Below are 20,110 nucleotides of genomic sequence, written 5' to 3' on the forward strand. Positions count from 1 at the left end.
CATTTGTTAACTCTCACATAGCATGAAGGTGAATAAGGACTCTCTTTAGGGGATGCAGCAACGCCAGGGCAGGAGGCAGGAAAACCATGGAGGCGTTGGCATTACATTCTGCATTCTGCATACGTAGCAGAGATTTGTAGGATGGAGGGTTTTCCGTTTTAAATCAGTTCTCAAAGTGTGGCTCTGGGACCAGCAGCATGGGCAATTTGTTGGACTTCCCGAGCCATAAATCTGAAGGGCGGGGCCCAGCAGCCTTTCTCTGAACAAGCCCTCCAGGGGATTTTGACGGCTGCTCAAGGTAGTAGTTAATCCAGAAAAGGTCTGCAAGGATATGTGGGAATGGTGGTCCTAGAAGCTATCCTGGGCCTTCCCAGACTCTTTTTACCAAACAAGCCTCCCCATAGAGCTCTTTAAAACTCATTAAACCGGGGGGGTGGGTGGGGGCTCCTTGGTATCCCAGAGCAAATTTATTCCAGAGGAAGTTCTAGAAAACTTTTAGGGTAAACAGCTTTAGGTGAAGGGTTTCTCCTTGGGTCCCTCTTAATGACCTGACAGATGACAGAGGTATAGGAAACAACCTGTCATTCAGTTATGTTCTCAGCAAATAGATGTTAGATAAAAATTGACTGAATGGATATGTGAATTAATGAAGGAGAAATATCATATGTAGTCAGAGGGACCCAAAAAAATGTATACACATTTTAAGAAAGGAAAAAACTGGATTAAAATTGTAATAATATATACTGATAACAAAAGATGAATACATACCATGTGTATACATTTTTTAGCACCCCCGTCTATCACCCTTACCCTCTAGAGTAGTGATCGGCAAAACTTGGCCCACCACCTGTTTTTGTAAATGAACTTTTGTTGGAATGTGGCCTCACCCATTTGTTTATTGTCTATAGCTGCTGTGGGGCTGCAGTGGCAAAGTGGCAAAGCAATATGCCCTGCAAAGCCTAAAATATTTACTGAGATCCTTTACAGAAAAAGTTTGATGACTCCCCCGGTCCAGAGTAATGTTTCTCAAAGCACAATGTGCGCACAGATCACCTGGGGAGCTTGTTAAAATGCACACTGATTTATAGGTCACGCCAATGCCACCAGTCTACGGGGCAGCTAGGGGCTCAGGCACTGAGAAAGGTGCCGTGTAACCATGTCAGGCCCAGGTCAGGCCCAGGTGTTTGTTTCTCTCGGACCATTTATGACGCTGCAGCTTTCAAAGCCTGGACCAGACACAGCTGAAGAATAAATCCCTTTATTAGGCAGGGCTCAGTGTTACGAAACGCCTCGCCTAGCGCCTGGGTCCACACTGCCCCGGCTCAGCCTCACCTTAGGCACTTCTCTCCGAGTTCCCTAAAAGAATTTTACAGAATTGGGAGTGCTGATGCTTTCTTACCTTTCTCTGTCTGTGGTTCCCCCTCACACACACACTTATCCCTCTGGGCAGTCTCCAGCCCAGCCTTATTTTCTCAGAGGCTCTGCAGGAAGCTAAACCTGGAGAAGCAAAGCTACTCCAGCCAGAACCCACTTCGATGGCTTCTCCTTAGTCTTCAGGTTGAAAGTCCACACGTAGGTGGGTCCTCGCTGACAAGTCTTGTACACAGGACAAGGATAGACACTGCGGCAATCCTGCTTATCTGCAGGAATGGCCCTGATGAACACCACAGGCATGGGCGGTGTCAGATCCTTCAGCTTTGCCTCTGCAATGATCCCAGCCTGAGGACGAGAACACGAGAAGAGCCACCTTACATCAGACCCAGAGCCCAGCCAGCCAGCTTTCTCCTGGCAGAAGATCCAGGAGATGCGCCTGGCAGGGCTGGCTGTCTTTATGTCTAACCCCTCACAGGTTCTCTCAGTAAGCCACGATGAAATGCATGTGGAAAACATACTGCTATGGTTTTCTGGCCGAAATCACTCTGAAGGGGAGTTCCGAAAGCTGATATTTATAATACACAAATTAATCCCTTTGAAGCTTGAGTCTCTCCTAATTTTATTTTTCATTCATTTCATAAGGTGACATTTCATATCGAAGGTAACCATTTGCCAGATGTCATGCTAGGTGGTAGGGATTTAAAAATGAGTAAGACACAGCTACCAGCAAATACTTTGGATTTTAAAGCTTTGGTTATGTCCTGTTCCAGTTTCTTATGTGACCTCATCCACCCTCTGGTGCATTTTGACTTTTTGAGTGGAGGGAGCTATGTGCCATCTTTACTCACAGAATAGGGACGTGGCCTTTCGGTTGCTTTCTACTTGGGGTCTCTCTAAGGTTTTCTGAGATGTCTCAATGGAGCCGTCTAGAGCAGTTTTTCCTACTAGTCCTGAGAAACGCTCTGAGAAGCAAATAAGCTTTATCAAATAAGCTTAGGAAATGATACTACCATACCCCGGATTTGAAGCTAGTCCACTGAACACACGGAGAAGTCCTAGCAATAAAGAAAACAGTTTAACTTCATTTAACCTGGTATTTCCAAACTTTACTTGCCAACAAGACCCTTTCCTTTGCAATCTATTCATTTCCCACTGCACAAGTGTCTTAGGGAACGTGCTTTGGGAAACGCTGATCCAGAGTGATTCACAGATTCCTCGCCTGTGTCCAAGTGACTCTGAGCCCCTTCGGCTATGAATAGAGTTTGGTTTATTTCCATGAAATGTATTTAAAGGTACGGATGTGCCTCTTCAGTTTTGTTAGAGGCTGATAAGAGGCACGATGAGTAACAGAACTAAGGGAAACAATGGGGACCTCCTTGTGCCCCATAACTTGAGTGTTTATGGCCGGGAGTGGGAGCAGGGATAGAACCTTTTTTCCCACATACCATAAAACTAACCCTTTTAAAATGTACAATTCCATGTTTTTTAATGTGTAATCATCACTTTTTAATTCCAGAACATTTTCACCATCCCCAAAAGAAGCTGTAACCATTAGCAGTCACCATTAGCAGTGGGGTATTGACATTTGTAATTATTATGGTTGAATTCTCTGTGTGAATGCCATGTTTTTCCATCTGTTTACTTTCAGCCTATTTGTGTCTTTAAATCTAAAGTGCGTTTCTTATAGAGAGCATATAGTTGGATCATTTAGAAAAATCCATTCCGCCATTCTTTGCCTTTAATTTTAGTGTTTAATCCATTTACATTAATGTAATTGCTGATAAGGTAAGACTTACATCTGCCATTTTACTATTTGTTTTCTGTCTTATGTCTTATTTGTTCTGTGTTCCTCCATCACTGCCTTCTTTAGTGTTAAACAGATATACAGTAGTATATTATTTTAATCCCCTTGTTATTTCTTTCACTATGTTTTAAAAAATATTTTCTTCGTGGTTTATAAATTAACATCTTAATTTATAAAAATCTGTTTCAGATTAATACCAACTTGATTTCAGTAGCATACAAAAAACTTTACTCCTATATAGTTCCATTCCTTTCCCATCCTCTGTTTAAGAACTTGTACTTTTTTCATCATACAAATGTCATCCATTACATTTTATGCCTGTCAACTCAGACATAGAATTATAGCTTTAGGCAGTTGTCCTTTGAAACAGGAGAAGAATAGAAGTTATATTGTAAAAAAAATCATTTATGTTGGCTTTTACATTTACATATGTAATTACCTAATTACCTTTACTGGTACTCTATTTCTTCAATGTGGACATGAGTTACTCTCTAGTGTCCTGTCATTTCATCCTGAAGGACTTTTAGTGTTTTTTGTGGGGCTGGTCTGCTAGTAAGGAATTCTCTCTCTCTCTCTCTCTCTCTTTTTTTTTTAAATTTGGAATGTCTTCTTTTCTCCTTTATTTTTGAAAGATAGTTTTGCTGGATATAGAGTTCTTGGCTGGCGGTCTTTATCTTTCAGCACTTTGTATAATTCCACTACCTCTGGCCTTCATGGTTGCTTATGAGAAATCAGCTGTGACTGTCATCAAAGATCCTTCGTAAGTGATGAATTGCTTTTCTCTTGCTGCTTTCAAGATTCTCTTTTTGTTTTTATCTTTTCACAGTTTGATTATAACACGTCTAGGTATGGATTTCTAAATTTATTCTATTTGGATTTTGTGGAGCTTCATGGATGTGTAATGTTTTTCATCAAATTTGGAAAGTGTTGGCCATTATTTCTTCAAATAGTCTTTCTCTTTCTTGTCTCCTTCTGGTACTCCCTCTGGGCATATGTTGGTATGGTTGATGGTGTTTCCTCAGGTTTCTAACCTGTTCACTTACCTTCATTCTTTTTTCTTTCTGTTTCTCAGATTGGGTGAACTCATTGATGTATTTCCAAGTTTAGGGGTTCTTGCCTACTCAAATCTACTGTTGAATTCCTCTATTGAATTTTTATTTTAGGTACTATACTTTTCAACTCCAGATTTAATATTTTAAAAAAATTCCATCTCCTTATTAATATTCTCTATTCAGTGATACATTGCTCCCATACGTCCCTTTAATTTAGACCTGGTTTCCCTTAGGTCTTTGAATATATTTAAACTAGCTGGTTCTTTGAATATATTTAAACTAGCTGATTGAAAACCTTTTTCTAGTATGTCCACCTTCATACTTCCTCAGGGACCATTTCTGTTGACTGCTTTTTTCCCCATGTGTATGGGCCATTCCTTTTTGTTTCTTTGCACGTCTCATAATTTTTGTTGAAAACTGAACATTAAAAACAATAAAATATGGCAACTCTGGGAATCAGATCTTCTCCCTCCATAGGGTTTGTTGTCTTTCAGTCACTTTTCTGAACTGATTGTCTAAGTCTGTATTCTTTGTCATGTGTGGCCACTGAAGTGTCCTGCTCAGTTAGCTTAGTGATCAGCAAATAATTGGCCAGAGATTTTTAAAATGCCTGGAAAAATAAGTCTCACAGTCTTTGCTCCGAGGCTGTGTGTGTGTTGGGGGCATGCCTTCAACGCTCAGCCAGCCAATTTAAACCTCTCCTTTAGCCTTCACTTCCTGCTTTCACAGAGCCTCAAGGTTAACTAGAGGTGAGAGCTTATGGCCTTCTCAGGTCTTTCTTGAGTGTGTGCAATAGCTCTGCACATGGGCATAGCCCTCTAGTTTTCCAAGAACACATTGGAGGTTTACAAAGTCCCCATGAACGTCTTATTTTCCGGTTTCTCCTTTTAAGCTTTTTGGCTATCCTTTGATTTGCTCCACTGTTGCCTACTGCCTCGGGCAAGCTTCAATGTTAAACAGCTGTTATTTGATTATTTTCAGTAAATGCTCTTGGAGAAAGGCAGTTGCCCTGGGTAAGCTCTAACTCAGGTCAAATAAAGACAGACTTGTGAGAGGGGTCTTCTCTGAAACCACCAGACAGGGAAAGTAATGACAGTTTTCTGGGAATGGGGCTTTGGAAGCACTACAACTCCATTTTGCGCCCTCCAGTGGCTGCTAGGCTGCTGTTTTCACTGTGACTGTGGCCTGTTGGTTGTCAAGGCTACCGCAGAGTTAAGGTGGGAATAGGGCAAGTTAAAAGGCCACAAAGTTTGCTCTTCTTACTGAGATTCAGCCAGTTTTCTTCAACAAACACTCCTTGGTTACTGAAAGCCTTTGGTTAATTTCCAGAATTCTGAAAAAGTTGATTCTGATCTTTTTTGGCCAGTGGTCTTATTGTTTCGTGGAGGAGAGGACTTTTGGACATCCTTACTCTTTCATTTTTGATGAAGTCTTTCTGGGATAGACACTGTGAGAACAAGAGCTTTTGGCAGGTATTCCTTTTTGGAAAGTTTTTATTATTATTACTTAGAAACAAGGTAATGAAAAACTGGAGGTCGATGATTGGAATCAATGTCCTCCCCACCCCACCCTAAGTGCCATTGCTCTTCCTTTTGCACTTCTTTCCTACCTTTTTTTTAAAAAAAACCTTCTCTCATTTTGGCGTTTTTGGTATCCTGGCTCTGGCTCTCCCTGCACCAACCTACCTCTAATACAATCCATGTGTGATCTCCACTGACAAAATCTTGTACAAATGTTCAGGTGGAGAGAGAGAAGTCAGCTTCCTTCGCAAGGTTCAGGCTGTTCAAACATTGTTCCACTGTACCGCCCTTTCTGTTGGCTCTCAATTGGTTTCCTAGGGCCGCCGAAACAAATGAGCACAAATTTGGTGGCCTAATACAACAGAAATGTATTCTTTCAAGTTCTGAAAGGCAGAAGTCTTAAATCAAGGTATGGGCAGGGTTGGCTCCTCCTGGAGGCTCCGAGGCAGAAACTGTCTCATGCCTCTTCCTAGCTGCTGGTGGTTGCTGGCAATCCTTGGCATTCCTTGGTTTGTAGCAGATGCAGCACTCTAATCTCCACCTCTGTCTTCACAGGACATTCTCTTCTGTGTCTCCAATATGACCTTCTTATAAGGACGCCAATCACTGGATTTAGGACCTGCTCTACTCTACTATGACCCTATTTCCAAATAAGATCCCATTCTAAGGTTCTGGGTGGACATGAATTTTGGAAGGACACTCTTCAACTCAGTACAGCTCTACGTGTATATTTACATGGCCTTCTAGGATCTTCTAGGTCTTCTAACAGTTTTTCCCCATTAGCTTGATACTGCCTCTAAGAATAGTCTAGCGTCACTTGCCAATAAGATGTTTGACTAAGTGCTCCTTCCGGCTCATGTGTACAACAAATGTAAATTTGTTCTAGAGTTATCCATCCTTGTTCATGTCACTTATCCTAGTCATCTGTGCTCGTTTGCTAATTTCCTAACCATGATAAACAGTTCCAGTCTTATGGTGACTCCAATTTTTATTAGCTTTCAGTGAGGAATCCTTTCAAAAATGTCCTATCTACTGGCTGCCCTTTGCTGACAGGGGACGATGCAAAAGGTAAAGGGGATTTCTGACATCCTAGAGTTCATGAATGAGGGAAGTAGACCAGGGAGGTGGACCAGGGAGGTGAAATGCTATTCCCAGGTCATACAGCAGCAGGGATTGCTGACTCCAACATTTTTTGACCACTCCCTATGTGCCAAGTGCTAGTCTAAGTGTCTTGCTTATAAACTCATTTAATTTTCATAGCAACTCCATTTTCCCATTTAATACTTGAGTAAACTAAGATTTGGAGAGGTAGAACTACATTCCAAAGTCACAGAGTTAATTAATGGTGGTTCTGGAAATCAGATCCTAGCCGTCTGGTTCCAGAGCTCTTGCCTTTAACCACTGTCTTCACTCTGCAAAGCCTGTGCTCTCTGCACCATCCCAGGTTGCATAAAAATGGCTTGCCAACCTCAAGGAAAGGTTATCTAGGTCAAAAGATTCAGGGGCATCCCTTTTAGTAACCATACTTTATGGGAGACATCCTCCAAAGGATGTCCCTCGGCTCATCCCAGGATTTACCTGTGCATCCCAGCGAGCACCTTCCATGAAGAGGCCGTAGACATAGGCCCCTTCCCGAGGAGGGCTTCTGAATTCCTCTCTGTTCTTCTTTGTGACATCACACTGCAGAGCCATCTGGTCCAGTGGCCACTCATTCCTGCGGGCCATGGACTGCATTATGGCGGTGAGGAAGGACTGGGGGTTGAAGAAACCTGTCAGCCACACGGTGGAGGGCATCGTGAAGTCGCCTACCCAGGCTTCCAACTCCTTGATTCGGAGTTGGAGGTCCACAAACCAGACTGCCAGGCCTGCCGTGGAAGGGTAGGCTCGCCTGGCCCAGGGCTCTGGCACTGTGTCTAGGTACAGGGCACTCTGTACATTCTCCATGTCGCTGGTCACGGTCAGCTCCCCCTAAAGACAAAGTGGGAGAGGGGATGGTGAAGGGGAGCAAGTCCCTGCAAAGACCTGTCTTTATGGACCTCTGGCCCATGGTCCTCAGGAAGACAGGAGATGGCTCCAGGGGTGGGTGACGCAATGACTGTCCTGTGTAGTGCTTGATTTGCAAGGGTTGTCTCATAGAGACTGGTGCTTTAAAACTCTCCCTGCTCCAGTGATATCAGAGTCTACACTGCCGGCAGTAGTGGACTGGTCCACTCTGGACCTCAAACCACCTGTGAGTTAGTTCCACACTGATTCAATCCTACCCTGAAGCTTGGGCTCCATGATTCTCCTCCAGCCTTTGTCACAGCCCTGCAGGCTCTTAACACGCAGCTCAGAAACATAAGAAGCTAAAACCCACAGGATCTATAGTCCCCCAACTCAAGGATTTCCTTCAGAAATCAAACTATAAGACACCTAGTCAACTTTAAGGGACCCTCTTCCAATAGCTAGATAAAATCTGTAAAGAAAGGTTTATACTGAAAATTATCTTTAAACTTTGTTAGCTTTGGTTATGCCAAGGATCTAGCAGTACTCTGAAGGCCCATCTCTATAGCAGTGATTCCCACACAGAGTTTGTGTTATGGACTGAATATTTGTGTACCCCCAAATGCATATGTTGAAATCCTAACCCCCAGGGTGAGGGTATTAGGAGGTGGGGCCTCTGGTAGGTGATTAGATCATGAATGGGATTGGCGCCCTCATAGGAAGAGACTCCATGGAGCTCCCCTGCTCTTTCTGCCATGTGAGGACACAGCCGTCTATCAAGCAGAAAGTGGGCTCTCGCCAGACACTGATCTGCCAGCACCTTGACCTTGTTTCCAGCCTCCAGAACTGTGAGAAAATAAATGTCTGTTGTTTAAGGCCCCCAGTCTGTGGTATTTTGTTATGGCAGCCTGAGCAGACTAATATACTCCAGAGAAAAGAGGTCAGTGGGAGAAGTGCAGTGGACTAAACTGATGGCCCTGAAGAGCTGTAAGCCATTTGGTGGGGAGGTGCTTGAAGTCACCTTTGGGCATGAGGAGGGCCTCTTTTCTATGGGAAAATGACCTGATCTTCTCTCTGGCAGACACAGCTGCTAGGCAAGTCCTTACCCATTATTTTGGGACTTATATTGTACTCAGTACAGATGCTTTAAGCCAACTGTGTCTGATCTGACAACCACTGGCCCTATGTAGCTGTTTATATGCAAGTGAATTAAAATTATAAGACGAAATTTCAGGTCCTTAGTCACATTAGCTATATTTTGTGTGCTCAGTAGCCACATGTGACCTTATTAGCACAGATACGGAACATTCCTGTTATCAGAGAAAGTTCTACTGGCCAGCTCTGGTCTAAATAGAAAGCCTTTGTTTTCTGTTTGGTAATGTAAACTGTAGTATGTGTGTGGTTTTGCCAGGCCTAAAACGTCCTATATATTGCAGTGTTAATAAAACGTGTTCATGGGCATACAACTGACTGTACAGACTTGCTGTCGTGGAGTCGTCCGGTAACATGACAGAACAGAACTGGGGCAGCATTACCGGAAAAAGTGTGGTGAAAATACCTCAGTCTTTTGGCCCTTCTTTTGAGGGCGGTGGCTGAGTGAGACAAACAGAGATGAACTCAGATGGGGCAAAGTCCTTTGTTTCACTGTTATCTCCTCTGGCTGAGTCCACCCCTTACTCTGCGTTACCATGTCTCATGTGCCACTGCTGACAACAGTGAGGTGATGTGAACCTCTACGTCTCTGAGTTTCGCTGTGATCAGAGGAATGATGTGCTTAAAATATATGCAATATAGAGGATGTTTAGGGCAGTGAAGCTATTCTCTAAAACACTGTGATGGTGGATACATGTCATTATGCATGTCATTATATTTGCCCAAATCCACAGAATGTACACCACCAAGAGTGAACCCTAATGTACACTACGGGTCACTACGGGTCATTGTGGTGAGTCGATGTAGGCTCATTAGTTGTAACAAATGCACCACTCTGTTGGGGACGCTGATGGTGGGGGCGGCGGTGTGTATATCGGAACTCTCCGCACCTCCTGCTCAATTTTGCTGTGAATCTAAAAATGCTCTAAAAAGTAAAATCTAACACTGTGTTTCCCCGAAAATAAGACCTAGACTGACAATCAGCTCTAATGCATCTTTTGGAGAGAAAATTAATTAAGACCCGGTCTTATTTTACTATAATATAGGACCGCGTCTTATATTAATTTCCAAAAGACGCATTAGAGATGACGATCAGGCTAGGTCTTATTTTCGGGGAAACATGGCAAGAAAAAAATATATGCAATACTCAATTTTCAACTCCCTCCAGAAATCTAAAATCATTTTGATAGCAGAAGAACATAAAATGTGTAACTTGGCTTTCTTAAAAATTTCACACAGCTGCTTGTAATATGATTATAATTTATTCTGACAATGATTTTGCATTGACTAATTGAATGTGCAAGTGATGAGGACTTAAAGAATATACTATCTCTTAGGTTTTGCCAGTTTGAGAGTGAAGCAGGAACGATTTAGGAAAAGAAGAAATCATGAGACTTGTACTTAGGTGTCTGAACTGAGATATTCTTATGACGTGGAGCAGAAGTAGAAGTGACTCGTTTTCAGAGGCGGGGCAGAGAAGAAACAAGCGTAGTTCTCTCTTCCAAAGACTTAAAAACTTTCACTCCTCTGAACTCTGCTGCTATCTCCTTGCACCTTCCTTTTCCCATGAAGATATCTGTCCATCTCTTTATTCTACCAACTTGCCTTAATACTGTGCCTCACAAACTTGAGTCATCACAAGAATTACCTGGCTGCTGGTTAAAAATAGAGGTTTACAGAACGCGGCTCCGGAGGTTGGGAGGGCTGGAGGGTGGAGAGGGGACTGCGTATTGTGATAAAACCCCCAGGATGTCTGATGACCAGGCTAATTTGGGCACCTGTCCTAATGAGACTAGATTTTCATGACAGCATTTGTAAATGGAGATTGCTCTATCTGTCCTCCAGCTTATAGAGGGACCAGGAGAAAAAGGCAATAAATATACAGTTGTTCTTACAGCTTCTGGGTCATTGTTCTGTCAACACCAGTTACCATATCACTATTACTCATCTGAGTGGACTCTGCTCTGGCCAAAGTCAGTTAAATCTTAGAGCAGGCTTGAGGCCCATCTGCAGGGAGGCTCTGGAACACTCTTCTGTGTCACCCCCTGCCGTAATCCTACCTTCCTCCAAAGCCCCCTTGATGCCACTTCTCCTCTGGGGCCTTCCCTGGTCCTCCACACTTGTTTTTCCCTTTCTTCTCCCACCTCTCTCTATGCGACATTTAATTAATTCTGCATTGTATTATAATCAGATGTGTGCCTGTTTTTCCAAGATTGTCGTTCTGCGGAGGGAGGCTCCCCTTTCAGTCTCCTTTGCATCCTCCGGGATGGAGGGCCGAGATTTGCCCAAAGAACTCATCAATCAACACTGCTTGCACAGGCTGAAAGGAAAGAAAAGGTCCTCCCTGCCCCCTTCATCTCTGCCCTGGCACGCTCTGTGATTCCTGACACCCAACCGCAGTGGAGGCTCTCGGAAGAAAAATGAGTGAATGAACCAGAAGTCGAATGGGTAAATAGACTGCGTCAAATTGCATGGATTCAATAAGCTAAGATTGCAACAAACGTACTCAGAGTAATTACGGATATACCTGCGTGCCACAGTGATGGAGCTGCATAATGTGACAGGCAACGGCCTTGTTTACGTTCAAGATTGTTCTGTGAAATTTTTCCCTTCATTTGATTACAGACTGTGCATAATTTGGAAACATTACCAAACACTGTTGATCTTCAACATCCCTTCCCGTCTCACCTTTCTCTTATTTCCCTCCATGCATACTGGGGGGAAAAGATAAATTAACAGATTAAAAAAAAAACTCCACTAACCTCGATGTTACAGCCTATTTCATAGTTTCTATGTGACCACATGAAAAGAAGCTCACAGTTGTTTTTCCGATGTACATGTGACCATGGTTGTGTGACTCCAAGAGCCAGACACGGAGGTGGCAGCACCCCACAGCCCAACCCACAGGGCTTGGCTGTGCTTTCACTGTCGGCTACAAAATGGAGTTCTCACTTTGCCTCTGTCTGGGCTACAATTCTTTTAATAAACGTGGTGATGTAAACCAACAATACTCACCTTCCTCGGCTCCAAAAAGGCAGCTGGCCTTTCCACGATACGGTGAACCATCGAAAGAACTCATATCTACTAGGCTCCGTGCGAGGCACTGGACATAGTCATCTTATAGTGAATACAGTTAACTTGTTTAAATAATTAGTTGTAGAAATAGAGTTTTTCATTGTTCACGAGAAACCTCAGAGCCTGTGCAACTTTGGGTCTTTCAGATCTTTCAAACAACCTTGAGGTTGTAAATGATTACAATTCGTTCCTTTCCCCTGACGGGGTGATAATAATACTGTCAGCTAATGCTTTTGGTTACTTACCATGTGCTGTGCATTGTTCTCAACACTCTATGGAAATCCATTTATTTAATCTTTCCAAAAGCCCCATGAAGTAGGACCATGATCCCTGTTTCACAGGTGAAGAAGCTGAGACACAGTGAGATTGAAGTCACTTTGAGGCCACCCAGCCAGGAAATGCAAGGGCTTGGAGCTGAGCCCAGGGGGTCGAGAACCTGGTCTGTTATCCAGCACACGTTTTTGCCTCCCATGAAAGCAATTTTACCTGTGTCAGTAAAAGACACCAGGGTGTCAAGACTTCTCCCTGGGGACAGTCACTCAGAGTATACGAGGTCTGACAATTAAGTTCGCGAACTTGTTCCAACGATGTTGCTAACCTTTTTGATATCAGAGGCATTATTCATTATGAATTTGTACCAACTGGACCAACAGTTAACCAAGTTTACTCTTTGGAAGTGCTGACAAGGCTGCGTGAAAACGTTAGACGACCTGAACTTTTCACCAACAATTCATGGCTCTTGCATCACGACAATGCACCAGCTCACACGGCACTGTCTGTGAAGGAGTTTTTAACCAGTAAACAAATAACTGTATTGGAACACCCTCCCTACTCACCTGATTTGACCCCCAATGACTTCTTCCTTTACCCGAAGATAAAGGAAATATTGAAAGGAAGACATTTTGATGACATTGGGATATCAAGGGTAATACGACGACAGCTCTGATGGTCATTTCAGAAAAAGAGTTCCAACATTGCTTTGAAGGGTGGACTGGGCGCTGGCGTCAGTGCATAGCTTCCCAAGGGGAGTTCTTCGAAGGTGACCGTAGTGATATTCAGCTATCAGGCACGTAGCACTTTTTCTAGGATGAATTCACGAACTTAACTGTCCATGTCGTAGTCTCCCGGGCAACTAGATATGTCATTCTGATGTCAGCACAGCTTCAGGTTTCTCCACCTCGTGTCTTACCCTCCCTTCAGCGTGAACAGACTCTGGTTTCTGGGAGTGATCCCTTCCTGGGCATTCAGAATGCTGTAGCAGCATGGCTCACTGGCTCCCAGGTTTCCCTGTGTCACTTTCTCCCCAAGGGGGCCCAGTGGGCAATGCCCATCCTACCCAAGACCACACCCACCTTCAAGCCGAGGTCCAGCTCCCTCAGTGAGTGCTGCATCTCCCTGGTGAGGACGTTCACGCGCTCGCACTCCTGGAAGGCCACGACCGTGTAGGGGGTGTGCTCCTCCACTCTGGCCATCAGCTCTGGGAGGTTAAACTCGTCTGTCACCCGCTCCAGTATTTCTTCCAGGACGGCTCTGACCTGCCCCACAAGAGGAAACACAGGGTTTAGAGGGACTCTCATCTCCAGAAGGACTCAATTCTCCTGTGATATTGCGTTAAAGGTGCCAGTCACCCGCCTCCTGGCCATATTCTAGCCTGTTTGCTTAGATCAACTGGGTCTGGGGTTGAAGACCAGCCACAGGATGGCCCCTCCATAGGCTGTGACTTCTGCAACCTGCTTAAAAAGATGAGCACAGATGCCTTTCCAAGAATTGGGAGTTGGAGAAACCCAGAGACTGACCCACCTATCTGTGAATATCAAGCTAGAAAGGCATAGAATAGACTTGGGCCCAGGGTGGTCCTTCTGGGCCCCATGAAGCTGCAGTGATGAATATAAATACATTCCATTCTGAGTTTCCATGAGGCTGCACTGGGGTTTCTGTCCTTGGGCCCTGGAGGAAGCATCCCCATCTATCCTGTAAACCTCCTCTCCCACTCCATGATTCTTTTTGCCACACAAACTGTCAGCTAATTAGACCAGTGGAGCTAGCACAGCCAGGATCTCTGTCCTGGAAAATAGGAATTGAAGCACCAAGATACTGAGTTATTTTGGGGCAAGCACTTGGAGGCTGAGTCTGCCATTTTGAAGTAAATGAGTAAGCCCAGGAAGTCTGTAAGAAGAGAAATAAAAACGAAACAAGTATGGATATAACAGAACACATGGCCAGCAGAAAAGGATGCATGGAGGGAGGGAGCCAGCAAGAGAGAGAGCTAGCCTTCCTGGATCCTGAGAGCTGAGCTCCAGACACCAGGGGTAGATGTCTATTGTTTTTGTCTGTTCCTTGTCTCTCTCCTCTTCCTCTTAACAGGTCCCTCTCTCCTTGATGAAACGACCTCGTCCCCATTGTTTGGGGGTAGAGTCATGGGGCCCAGCCCTCCCGTGACCCAAGTAGGCCAACCTGATTATCTGTTCCAGGAGCATAAAAATTTGAATCTCAAGCCTGGGATTCAGGGACAGAAAGTGGCTGGAGCCACTGACAGGACGGAAATGCCCTGAAAAGACTGTCCTCTTTTCTTTCTCCCTGGGCTCCAGGGCCATTGTGGTTGTATCCTTTCTTAGGTTGATTCCTTTGATATAGTGAGCTATTTCTTGCCTATTTCAGCTACATTGGTCTCTGTTGTTTGCCACCAAAGAACTCTGACTGAGTTAATACAGTTCGGTTATTTATGCATTACCCACGTGAATTTTAGCAAGACATTTAGGCCTCAATTTTCTGCATCTATAAAAATTTCAAAGAGCATCTTCCTCCACCTGCCCCTCCCCCCCAACTCCCAGGGCTGATGCAAAGATCAAATCCAATGAGTTGATGAATGTGGCAGCATCTGAAAGCTATGAAAAAGTACATAAATGTAAAGGATTATTGATATTCACTTTACCTTGTATTGTTAACATACAATACATTCTCTAGGAAAAGAGCTGATGTTAGAAAAAAGAAAGTAAAACACTTCACCCTGTCACAAACGGGTCTCTGCTGCTGTCACAGCAAAAACTGGAATGGAATTTTAATGGTACCTGAAGGCTGCTGCTAGGGTAAAAGACAAATGGCTAAAATTATATCATATTTCTGTCTCTGGAGCGGAATTTGCAGGAACAGCCCTGTAACAGTGAGCTACCATTTGGACATTATTCACAAAGAGATGAAAAGATAGTTTGGAGGCATCATTCCAAAACACATTGAACACAGGAAAACAGTTCTATTCTGTCACTGGTCAGGCTTTGGAGGATTCAGAGACCAGCCTGAGGCCGGAGAGAAGATTGTTTGGGATGAGAGCAGATCCACAGACATAGACAGACAGGTTCCCTCTTTTGCTCAGAGGAGTCCAAAAGCCCCTTCCGATGGAAGGAGTAGGTCCCAAGAGATGTGGTCTCCTTTATTTCCACAGGCAAACACCTCTGCCATTTTTTTCTTTTAGGGAAAGTAATAAATGCTTACCATAAAAACCTAAACATTAAAGGTCCATATGATATTAGAATCAAAATCCTCCCACAAAATTTCCTCTTCCCTCAAAGGGGAAAAAACCCAACTAACTGCTAATTTTTCAGTTTATAATTCCTACAAGTATTCTTCAAGGTATGTAACTCCAGCCCTCCCTCCCTCCCATATTTATCATGTCTGTGACATCTTCCTTCCTGTCTCTTTTCTTCCCTCCCTCCCTTTTCCATCCCTCCACTCCTTTCTTTCTTTCTATCACTAATGGAATCATTCTACACATAACTTTTCCAGGTTGCTTTTTTTCACCTTGTGATAAATCTTGGACACGTTCCCTTGTTAGTACATACGGATTTTCCTTGTTTTTTTAAAACAGTATGCATTATTTCACTGTTTGGCATACCATAATTTATTCCGCTATTGATGGATATTTGGTCTGTTTATCATCTCTACTACTAAAAGCAATCCTGCAATCAATCAATAAAAATATATCATAAAATCTGTGCACTTTTGAGTGTTTCCACTAGTTGAATTGCTATAGAATTATGAGTAAAAAATATGAACATTTTAAATTTTAGTAGCTAGGTCAAATTGTCCTGTAATTTAAACCTACCAGCAGAGATGAAAGTGCCTATTTTCTTATGCCCTCACTACTATATTATCACATTTAAAAATCTTTACCATTAGGTGAAAAATGGTATTTCACTTAACTTCTTTTAGTTATGAGTGACATTGACAATATTTTTATTGACCATTTGTATTATGATGTGAATTTATCTGGTGTCCTTCTTTTCCTTCCTCTCTTCCTCTCTCTCCTTTTTCCATGTGTAAGAACTCTTTGTATATTAGCAAAATCTGCCCATTTGCTGGTATCTGTGGTGGTACTAGGTTCTCCTATTTTGGCAAGTGATCATAGTTTATCCATTTCTGAGACACACATACACACACACACACACACACACACACACACACAATTCCTTGAATTAGTTGGAAGAAAGGGATAAGGAAGTTTCAAGACCTAGAAGCTTCTTTGAATGTCATCTGAAGAATCCTAAATCTATTACTTATACAGTCCCGGCTGTTTTTTCATTTTTAGAGCTAGGAACATTTTTCATTCTATGTGGTTTAGTTTCTAGGTAATGTAAAATTTCTTCTCTTCCTTTTGTTGTCAAATTACATCTACTGTATCAAATGGTGGAACAGTCTGAATAGTGTGATTTAGGCCACCTTTCTCAAAGTACGCTCACATGCCTCAAAATTGCTAGGGTGCAAATTCCTGGACCTAACCCCAGACCTCAGAATCAGAATTTCAAGCTTCCTAGCTCTTTTAGAGGTATATTAAAATTTGAGAACTACTATTTTAATGATACCAGTCCATAACTTAAACAAAACTCCTTTAGTATCCGTTTGTTTTCTCAAATCAGTCCCTGGAGTCTAAAAGTTTGGTCACTCCCTGGGTTTCTTAATCTTTAGTCTTCTAAGTAGGTTCTCTCGTCAGCCCCGTGGAATCTCTAGTTACAGGAATGCGGGCAGTACTGTGGAGTGAAGGAGGGCTGAAGAAGGTGTCTCTCAGAGGATGAATTTGCCTGTCTTAGGAAAAGCTTCACTGAGAAGTTTCCCTTCAACGTCCCACTCCTTTCCTACCCTCTGTGGCGTCCACACCAGGCACAGGGCCCTTGCATTGCCTTTGGTTGTCCCCAAACCCAAACTCACCCCATAATTCCTCGCCATTTCCTGAAACTTCAGGAAGTCTTATGCTTAGTAGCACGTAACTGTGTGTTCGGAGACTGTCTGATTGAATGTCCTCCACACAAAGGGAAGGCATTTTTGTCTTAGAGAGGATGAGTGAATTCAAGGGGGTATCTAGTGAGTGGAATGAGGGTGGAGGTGTTTACTAGCAGCTTCCCACCCATCATTACTCAGTTTGCCATAGAATCACAAAGTCAGTTTCAAGCTTCCCAAACCACCGTTGTTCCACCCTGACCTTTCTTCACTTTGGCAGACAAACGGAATAAAAATGGACTTTGGATGAACTAGCAAAGCAAACTGCCCAACCCAATGGCAGGGACTTCTTATGATGTAACCAGATGGCCAGTGTGGTGACATGATGGGCTCCTGGAGTTGAAGGGCAGGCATGTCCAGGCTGGATGGGCGGGCACGTGAGAGGAAGGTATGCACCGTGTGGTCTGTGCTGGGAACCGGCAATGAGACCCGTGGGAGAGGACTCTCCATCTGCAATCCTCAGCTCCCCAGAGGGGTCGCAAGCAATGCCCTCCATATACCTTTTCCTCTCTTGTGGGCCCTGCTCCATCTCCAGCTTGGCTGTCCCGGGGCTGTAGCTCCAGCACCGTGCGAAAGAGTTTTTCTGAGGTCTGGGTCAGGAAGCCAATCTCGGCGTTGGGGTGGAGGCCATAGAGATATGGTGACTCTGGGGGCAGCTCGGCGTCAATGTACTGAAAGGCAAGGGCAAGCTCACTTAAAAACAAACCAAGACGTATTTCCCCTCTCCCACTCCGATTTGTACTCCACAGTATTCCTTTGGCCCTCTAGCTGTATGCTGCTCACCACCACTGGCTGATACCAGCGTGCTCACCACCTGTTTACATCACCTTCCTTCCACACCAGCCGTTTATGTATTCTGGGCCAGTTTTCCAGAACTTCCACATTCATGAGGTCATTCTCTGTTTCTGGAAGCAGAGAGGACTTTATCCATCTCCAGTCTCGCCCCCTCTCACTGCTCCTCGATACACACACCTGTCCCTCCACGCACAAGAAGGTCTCAGAAATGCTAAACCCTACCGGGTATTTTTGCTCCAGTTCTTCTAGGAGCTCTGATCTCTTCCCCTGAAACTCCTTTCCTCTCCCTCTGTTTAGCTCAATCAGGGATGGCAAACCTAAGTGCAAACATGGGACCACGTATGCACAGTAGCTTTGTGAACTGGGAGTAGGACTTGGTGACCTCTGCTTTGAACTGGAGAGTTCTTGCCTCTGATGAGAAGTATTCAGACTTTACACAGTGTGTCAGCCAAATAGCCCATCTCTGTGATCAGTTGTGGTGGGCCACAGTCTGCCCTCCCTAAAAACTCCTCCTCAGCGTTGAAGGCTCCCTTCCTTCTCCAAATATTCTGATTACTCTTTCACAATTCTTTCTATTACTACAGTGAGAAAATATCCTTCAAGTTTAGCTTCTGATCTGACTTGGACGATTTCTTGGAGTTAGTCCCATCTAGTCTAAGGAAAATATTTATTGCTCATTCCTTAAAGGGCAATTTGTGTGTTTATTTTTGTATTTCTTCCAGCAGCCAGCATCTGGCTGGACTTCTTGGTAGGTTCTCTGTAACCATCTATTAACTGACAGATTAAAGGGAGAAGGAAAGACAAGAAGGAAAACCTACGTCAGTCATTTGGAAGTGTGCAAACCATTCTGTCCTTCATGGCTCCAGCCTCTTGGCAAATTGCTCCATGGACACTAGGGGATGCTCTTGCACAATTTTCTTGGCTAAAGCCCTGAAGCCTTGGGTCAAGCAGTTTTTTAAAAATTCCTCTTATTTTTTTAGGGTGTTATTGTTTTTAATTTATTCTCATAGGTCCCGTTTTTCTGGATCAAATGGCTTTTTTCAAAAAGAAAAAATCAAATTTATCACTAAGGTACATATGGGGGGGGTTCCATAAGAATGTGGGACCCCAGGAGAAACCCAGCAGTTAAGGCTTATATATCATCCTGAGCTAAAGAAAAGGGGTGGGGTGGGTGTTGTGGTGTAGGACTTCAAAGGGGAGGAAGGCAGTTCACGTGAAAGCAAGTGTTTGGTAAATAAATGTTTGCTGGGCCATCTTAACATTGGGACACAGAGAAGGCTTTGATCTTGCTAGGCTCCTCCCTATCTATCAGTCCTAGTTCCTATTACATTGCAGTTATCTATGACGATGGCTCCCATCCTGCAGAAGCTCCTTTATCTAAATTCTTTTCTTAAGATTTATATTAAAAATATAGCTAACATACAATATTAATTTCAGGTGTGCAGCATAATTATTCAACATTTGTATACCTAAAGAAGTGATCACTATGGAGACTCCAGCAACCATCTGACACCGTAGCATGGTATCACAATATTATTGACTATATTCCTCATGCTGTACATTACATCCCATGACTTACTTGTTTTATACCTAGGGATTTGGACCTCTTATTCCCCTTCACCTTTTCCCCCCTTTTTAATTTCTCAATTATAGTTGACATTCAATATTATTTTATATTAATTTCAGGTGTACATTATAGTAGTGAGACATTTACATAATTTAAGAAGCGATCCCCCTGACTAGTCTAGTACCCACCTGGCACTATACATAGTTATAACCATATCATTGACTACATTCCCTATGCTTTACTTTACATCCCCCCGACTATTTTGTAACTACCAATTTGTACTTCTTAATCCCTTCACTTCTTTTACACTGCCTGCCAACCCTCTCCCATGTAGCACCCTGATGAATCTAGTACCCACCTGACACCATACATAGTTATTACAATATTGTTGACTATATTCCTTATGTTATACCCTACATCCCCATGACTGCTTTGTAACAACCGATTTGTACTTCTTAATCCTTTCCCTTTTTTCACCCACTCTCCCCCACCCCCTCCAATCTGGCAACCATCAAAATGT

At 43.5% G+C, this 20,110-nt stretch overlaps 1 protein-coding gene across 1 annotated transcript in view; it reads right to left on the reverse strand.

Moving 5' to 3' along the window:
* Positions 1 to 2: 2 nt before the first annotated feature.
* Positions 3 to 20,110, reverse strand: part of DNAH9 (dynein axonemal heavy chain 9) — a 311,767-nt gene continuing 291,659 nt past the window's right edge. Inside the window, exons 66-69 of the mRNA XM_033089991.1 lie at positions 17,729 to 17,899; positions 13,313 to 13,495; positions 7,329 to 7,718; positions 3 to 1,719 (exon numbers count right to left, since the gene is read on the reverse strand). Coding sequence (XP_032945882.1) covers positions 1,492 to 1,719; positions 7,329 to 7,718; positions 13,313 to 13,495; positions 17,729 to 17,899 — 972 coding nt within the window. The 3' untranslated portion in view covers positions 3 to 1,491. The remainder of the gene's footprint in view (positions 1,720 to 7,328; positions 7,719 to 13,312; positions 13,496 to 17,728; positions 17,900 to 20,110) is intronic.

Source organism: Rhinolophus ferrumequinum, chromosome 21 (genome assembly GCF_004115265.2).
Source record: "Rhinolophus ferrumequinum isolate MPI-CBG mRhiFer1 chromosome 21, mRhiFer1_v1.p, whole genome shotgun sequence".
Lineage (NCBI taxonomy): Eukaryota > Metazoa > Chordata > Mammalia > Chiroptera > Rhinolophidae > Rhinolophus > Rhinolophus ferrumequinum.